Source organism: Penaeus japonicus, unplaced genomic scaffold (genome assembly GCF_977035675.1).
Source record: "Penaeus japonicus unplaced genomic scaffold, GWHDUDI00000001_assembly GWHDUDI00000037, whole genome shotgun sequence".
Lineage (NCBI taxonomy): Eukaryota > Metazoa > Arthropoda > Malacostraca > Decapoda > Penaeidae > Penaeus > Penaeus japonicus.
In genome coordinates, this window is record NW_028234439.1 from 5,933,097 (window position 1) to 5,940,596 (window position 7,500).

The window sequence follows — 7,500 nt, forward strand, 5'->3', positions numbered from 1 at the left end:
TTTTTTACACTATGTTTTGCTTTGCATTTTTCCCTTCCTGTCTCCTTTTTTTGTGGCATTTTTTCCTTTTCTTCTTGTGTTTTCCATTCCCTTTTATTCGTTCTCATCTTTCGCAGTTATTGCAGGTCGCTTGTTTCATCCAACCCCTTTCTTTTTGATTTTCCTTTTGTTTCTTGTTTTTCATTTGTTCTACTTTAGAGTCTCGTTTGTTATTCTTAATTTCCTCCACTGTTTTGCTTTTGCCTTTTGATTGGAGTTATATTTTGCTATTTACATATTTTCTTCTCTGTTCTTCTTTCTTTATTCTTCTCTGTTCATACGTTTTTTTTTCCTTTTCTTCATCCAAAGGCACACACACACACACACACACACACACACACGCACACACACACACACACACACACACACACAGACATTTATATATCTGTGTCCCTTAGGTATGCATATATCCTTTTTATAAGGGGTTTATAATCACCTATAAAAAAGATGCTAGTTAATATAATCCCTTTTTATTCTATCCTCCTTCTCAACCACGCCTCTCTTCCCCTTCTCCCCTCCCCCTATTTTTTTCCCTCTCCTCATACCTCCCCCATCCTCATCCCTTGTCCCCTTCTACCCTCTCTCCTCCCTTCTCCCCTTATCCCCAACTCTTGTTTCCCTCTTTCTCTTCCCCCTCCCCACTCACTCCCCCAACACTCCCTTCTCCCTCTACTCTCCCCCACCCCACCCTCATCCCCAACGCTTCCCTATCACCCACCTCCCCTCTTTCCCCTCCCCCCACCTCCCCTCGCTCTTCCTCTTAACCCCTTTTCCCAAGAATCTCACAAAGGGAAAAATGAACTACCTCACGGACCTTTGTGAGATTTCCTTTTCAACCATTGGGAAAGTTTCGTATGAATGTTAAAGTTATCGGCATAAAGAGGGGGGTGGGGGTACGGAGAAGGGGGTGGGGCTACGGAGAAGGGGGTGGGGCTACGGAGAAGGGGGTGGGGGTACGGAGAAGGGGGGTTAGGGAAGGATGGTTAGATGGTAAGAGGAGAGTGATGGGGAGTCGGGGCTGTGGGGGGGGGGGGTGTAAATTAGGAAGGAATCTATTCACAAACTTCCGTTGCTTAAGTTTTTTGTTTTATGTGTGGGAAATCAGATATGCAAGGATATGACTTATGAAAGAAAGAAAGTAAAAAAAAACGATGAAGAAACTATCGTAAGATAATATTCGGCTTTTGCTGGACCCCTTCTTCCCAAATTCATTCCTCATTTCCCATCCCCCCCCACCCTCCCAACTCCACTTTCTCCCATACTAGCACCTCATCCTCAATCCCCTCATCCTCATACCACATACCCCCCCCCCTCACAATAGAATGAGGAGAGTATCCCTTAGAGAGAGAAAGAGAGAGAGAGAGAGATAGGGAGAGAGAGAGAAAGAAAGAGAGAGAAATAGATAAATAGATAGATAGAGAAAGGGAGAGAGATAATGTGAGAGAGAGAGAGATACAGAGAGAGAGAGAAATAGATAGATAAAAAGAGAGAGAGATAATGTGTGAGAGAGAGAGAGATACAGAGAGAGAGAGAAATAGATAGATAGAAAGAGAGAGAGATAATGTGTGTGTGTGAGAGAGAGAGAGATACAGAGAGAGAGAGAAATAGATAGATAGAAAGAGAGAGAGATAATGTGTGTGAGAGAGAGAGAGATACAGAGAGAGAGAAAAATAGATAGATAGAAAGAGAGAGAGATAATGTGTGTGAGAGAGAGAGATACAGATAGAGAGAGAGAAATAGATAGATAGAAAGAGAGAGAGATAATGTGAGAGAGAGAGATAGATACAGAGAGAGAGAGAAATAGATAGATAGAAAGAGAGAGAGAGAAATAGATAGATAGAAAGAGAGAGAGATAATGTGAGAGAGAGAGAGAGATACAGAGAGAGAGAGAAATAGATAGATAGAAAGAGAGAGAGATAATGTGTGAGAGAGAGAGAGAGATACAGAGAGAGAGAAAAATAGATAGATAGAAAGAGAGAGAGATAATGTGTGTGAGAGAGAGAGATACAGATAGAGAGAGAGAAATAGATAGAAAGAGAGAGAGATAATGTGAGAGAGAGAGATAGATGTAGAGAGAGAGAATAGATAGATAGAAAGAGAGAGAGAGAGAGAGATAGATAGAGAAAGAGAGAGTACATCCGAGGGGCTCTGACAAAAGTTAGTTGACACCTAAAGCCATTTTCGAGAAGGTCGATTCCCGTAAAATCTTTCAAACAGGAGAAAGAATCATCTCAGGAGATTCATCGGGATTATGCAAATGCACAGTCTGATAAGGAAACTACTTGGACCTGCGAAGAAAAGACAAAGAAAATGAAAAGAAAGGAAGGAAAGAGAGGGAGGCGATTGGTGAAAACACATTTGATATTATTCTAGATCCAGATTCTGATGCAGATCACTAAAGTCACCAGCAAAGAGCCAAGCGAAATAAGCCCCGCCCCTGATATAAGCCCGGCCACTCGCAGTTACATTCCTCACTGGATACATTTTAAGTGAGTGAATGCGAAGGACCTGATTGGCTAGATGGCGAAGAGGGGGCGGGATTAATTTCGCCTGACTGTACCGGTGGTTATAATATCATCTATTTGATTGGTCCTTAGGTGAGCCTAACCATGTAATTTCATCACAACCCGTCTGTAATGTTTCTCATGATAAAGCTAATAGCCATGAAAAACACCTCGGTAAGAAAAGCAGACACACATACACACATACACACACACACACACACACACACTCACACACACACACACACACACACACACTCACACACACACACACACTCACACATACACACACACACTCCTTCCTTCCGCTTCAAATAAACTTTTTCCAGCGTTCATACAATCATATTAGGTGGTATGTCTATTGACTATATTGCTAAACATCCTTTTATTAACCAGCAACAAAGGATGAATGCATATACCTGCAAGTGACAATATACTTTTTTATGAACATTTGAAAGATACAATCATTGTTTTAATTAATGCTGAATTTACAAAGCTGTGTTATGAAAAGATCCCCCACGTTGATAATGAGATAATGTTTATTCCCTTGTCAGTGTCTGTTTTATCTACATTGCAATTATTGTTATGTTTTTGTTTTTTAGCGGCTTTGGCCATGTTGTTTAATTTTTGCAACTTTTATCATGCTGGCATCTGCTTTGTGACTTTTTACTTGTTGCAGTTATTCTATGTTGCTTCTTGCTTTGCACCTTTTTATTATGTTAATTTCTTCTTTGCAACATTCATCATGTTGCTTTCTGTTTACACTTCCCTTGTCTTACCTATTTCGGGGAACGAAGTTTATCTGGAAGAAAAGGATCAAGTTGATGATGTTATGTTTCACGGTATTGAGCTACTGTGTGCTATGCTTTTGTTTACTATCGCTTCTTTCCCTCTTTCTCCTTCTCTCTTTTCATGCTATTGTTTCTCTTTTTTTCTGCGTTCTACTCGCTTCCTTCCTCTCTTCTTAATTTCTTTCTCAGTTGTCATGCTGGTACAGTGGTAGCGCGTAGGCCTCACATCCCCGTGGTCGGCAGATCGAGCCCCATCCAAGCTCGTGAGTTTTCACTGTCGCCTGGCGGTCACTGCTGTGGCTGGGCATCACGGTGGGTAAGGACCAAGCTCAGATTGAGTCAGCACTCGTTGGCACATTCTCTCACGAGTCAGCACTCAATAACGCAGGCGGGCTTGCCATAGTGCATACAAGCACAGCGAAGCATCTGCTCTGCAAATCTGGCTTATCCTTATCTGTTTCTTCTCTCTTCTTTCTTCCTCTCCTTCTCTTCCTGCCTCTCTTTCTTCCTCTCTTCCATTCCCTCTTCTCCTCCCTGCTTCTTCCCCCAATCTTTTTTCCCTCTTCTCCCTTCTCTCTTCCATCCCCTCTGATCCTCTCTTTTTTTCATTTTTCTTCTCTTTCTCTCCCTCTCAATCAAGGCATTGTATAGATAAACCCTAAAATGTTACCTTAATGGCTTGAAATTAGCATACGTTTTTAGTCCCACTGAAAAGGAAATTTGCAATGTGATCAAACAGTCGTTTCTCTTGTGCAAAGAAAGTCTTTTCCCCCCATTGTGAAGAACGATTAGGTAAAATAATTCACAAACCCAAGGGAAACTTTCATTATTTTTACAACATATTTTTTTTTCAAAAAAATATAACTATTCCTGGAATACATGATTAGGGAACCATTATCTTATGTTTTAGCTTTAGTGCGATCGTTATTCTACTCGTTATTAATGCTTTGAAGTTATGAGGTGAATGTAATGATAAGAAAAAAAGCCTTTTATCCTCTGGGAGCGCAGTTTTCAATATATATTCAGTGTTTCCTCTTTCTTTTATTTCATCTTTCTCTCTTTCTTTTTTACTCTCTCTCTCTCTCTCTGTCTCTCTCTCTCTTTCTCTCTCTCTGTCTCTCTCTCTCTCTCGCTTTCTCTCTCTCTCTGTAAGGCACTGATATTACATATCATGTGACTTAAGGCACTGATTATACTTTTCTATTTAATTCAATGCTATATTGCTGGCAGTCTGTTTTGACCTGACGCATCCTGTTTCCTGTGTCTCCAACCTCTAAACTGCAGCCACCCCGGACAGCTGCGTTTGCTAGCGGAAGCCCTGAGGCATAGAAATCGACTCAAGATTCGTACCTAAGACAGATCAGAGACAGACAAGGGATAGACAGAGAGAAGAACAGGCAGAGCGAACAGCTCTGACCTCAAGCGTTCGGCTGAAGCCAAGTGTATTAACCGAAACCGAGTCCACCAATAAAGACCATGACACGTGAACGTCTGTCTGTCTTATCCACCGGGTACAATGGACGAAGCTTGTGGATTACAACCGCTGGAAGCTAAAGGCTTACAAAGGCATCGAGTGGCTTACACCTTCTCTCTCTCTCTCTCTCTCTCTCTCTCTACTTCCCTCGCTCCCTTTTTCCCCTTCTTTCCCCCTCTCCTCTCTTTCTCTCTTTCTTTCCCTTCCTCAGTCGTTCTTCCCCGCTCACTCTCACTTTCTTTCCCTCCTTCCTATCCCCCCCCCCCCCATGAACTGCGATGAGAAAAAGGAACTTCTTCATTTGGAAGTTTGGTTGCAGGAATTCTAATGAGTCGAACGAGGCGAGGCGGGGGGGGGGGGGGGGGGGGGTATGGGGAGATTTACGGAAGGTCTGAAATCAGAGAACATTTCGTGGATCTCGAAGGGATAGTGCTTAATGTTTTTTTTTTCTTCTTTTTTTTTTGTATCAGTAAACTCCAATATGTTGTTTACACCCACCCACCAACACACACACACACACACACACACACACTTACAGCCACACACACACCCACACACACTTACAGCCACACACACACGCACACACACAACTCTTTTACCTATTGAGATTGTTATACTGATAGGACAAAGTAAACAAGCTGTAATCGCTTCTTTTTTCGTCCCTCTTTAAGCTTTTAACGTTATCGTGCCGAGATGCCCCGTGTATTTGGTGCTGATGAGGTTCCACTTAACTTAATTACCTCGTTTGTTAAGTAACCCAATCGCCAGAAAAATGGCCATGGTGAGAGGATGAATATTTTGAAAAAAGGGGATTTTTTTTTTGTTCCGGTTTGCCGACTTTTTAAAGATATTTTGCATATGTGTCTGTCTATTTGTTTATAGAAATACAAATATACTTCCATCCACACACACACACAAACACACACACATACACATACACACAAACACACAAACACACACACGCTTACAGACAACCAAAACACACACACACACATATCACAAAATAATATATATATATATATATATATATATATATATATATATATATATATATATATATATCACACACACACACCCTTTCTTTTTATTGCTCCCTTTCCCACTTTCACTTATCTATGTCCCTCTCTTTGCTCCCCTGCCGCGTCCCTGGCTCTAAAAGGGAAAGGCAAAGTACCCGTATAGTCTTACAGAAATTAATTTTAAAAAGTAGGCAGGGAAGCACACGCCGTCTACTTTGTTTGCACTATAATAATATGCAATTTTGTTGAAAGCTTAATATTCAATGACGTAGAAGGTGATAGCATTGTCATTAGTAGATGAGATCGGGGTGAGATGTGATTGTTTTATGACTGAAAAAAAAAAAAAAAATGTATACTTGTATACATATACATACATAAATAAATACATTCATACATACATACATATACATATATATATATATATATATATATATATATATATATATATATATAATATATATATATAACAAAAATATATATACATATATATACATATATATGTATATAATATATATATATATATTTATATATATAAATATATATGTATAATATATATATATATATATATATATATATATATATATATATATATATATATATATATATATATATATACTATATATGATATATATATAATATATTTATATGTGTGTGTGTGTGTGTGTGTGTGTGTGTGTGTATGTGTGTGTGTGTGAATATTCTGTACGTGTAGATGTATATTTTCTTGTCTACTTCAGTGACACAGTTTATACAAACACACCAGTTCTTTCCTAATCCCAAATCCACCAACAACAAACCCTAAATAAAAAGATCGCGTTCTCCTCCCGCAGGTTGTCCGTGAGGTTCACAACATCGACGGCTGGGCCTACATCAAGTACCTGTGGGCCTTGTTCCACTGGCTGGCCATGTCTCACACGTGCTATAACCCCGTCATTCTGTGCTGGATGAGCAACAAGTTCCGCTCGGGTTTCTGCAACGTGGCTTACATGCTGCCCTGCCTCCGTCGGTACGTGGACACGTGGTTCTTCTCCCAGGAACCGGAACTCATCCGCGTCAACACGTACACGAACTACTCCCGAGGCACGAGCAGTCGCCTGGTGACCATTTCCTTGAAGGACGACACCATCATCTTCAAGAGCCGCAACATCAACGGCCACAACGGCGCCCCGGCCTACAACTGCCGCAAGTTCCTTCAGATGCTGGAGGAGACGAGCAGCGAGTCGCCTTTGTGAGACGAGGAGAAAGAGGCGGTGGAAATGAAGGCACGTGACCGCCGGTGGGAGAGACGGAAGATCTACACCGTCGGCGAGAACGTTCCCGTCGATGAGGTTCGGGAGGTCGTCGAAACGGAGGACGTGCAGCTCTGGGCTGACTGTGCACTATGATCACGAGTTGATATGATGGAAGGACATGTCGTGGTGGTGAGGGAAGGAGCCGTGATGGTATGATCCCATTCTGGAAAGGGGAGGCACTTTGGTAGCAGTATCCAAATTCATACGAAGTGGAAGATGTTGTGGCGGAAAATCCCTTGTTGCAAAAAAAGGAAACAAGACTATTATGCGATGACCTACTGCGTCCAGCTGAAGTGTTACGTGTATCGTGCAACAGGGATGATCCGTGACGTGGATTTTGTCGAACGTCGAGTTGGATATTGCAAAACGTGAACTAAACACAGG

The 7,500-nt window shown here is 41.3% G+C and overlaps 1 protein-coding gene across 1 annotated transcript in view; it reads left to right on the plus strand.

Annotated features, from left to right (window-relative positions):
• The window catches only part of LOC122259935 (RYamide receptor), a 74,394-nt gene that overhangs the window by 66,165 nt on the left and 729 nt on the right, over positions 1 to 7,500 (plus strand). Inside the window, exon 3 of the mRNA XM_043026932.2 lies at positions 6,655 to 7,500. This exon is cut by the window's right edge and continues 729 nt beyond it. Coding sequence (XP_042882866.1) covers positions 6,655 to 7,056 — 402 coding nt within the window. The 3' untranslated portion in view covers positions 7,057 to 7,500. The remainder of the gene's footprint in view (positions 1 to 6,654) is intronic.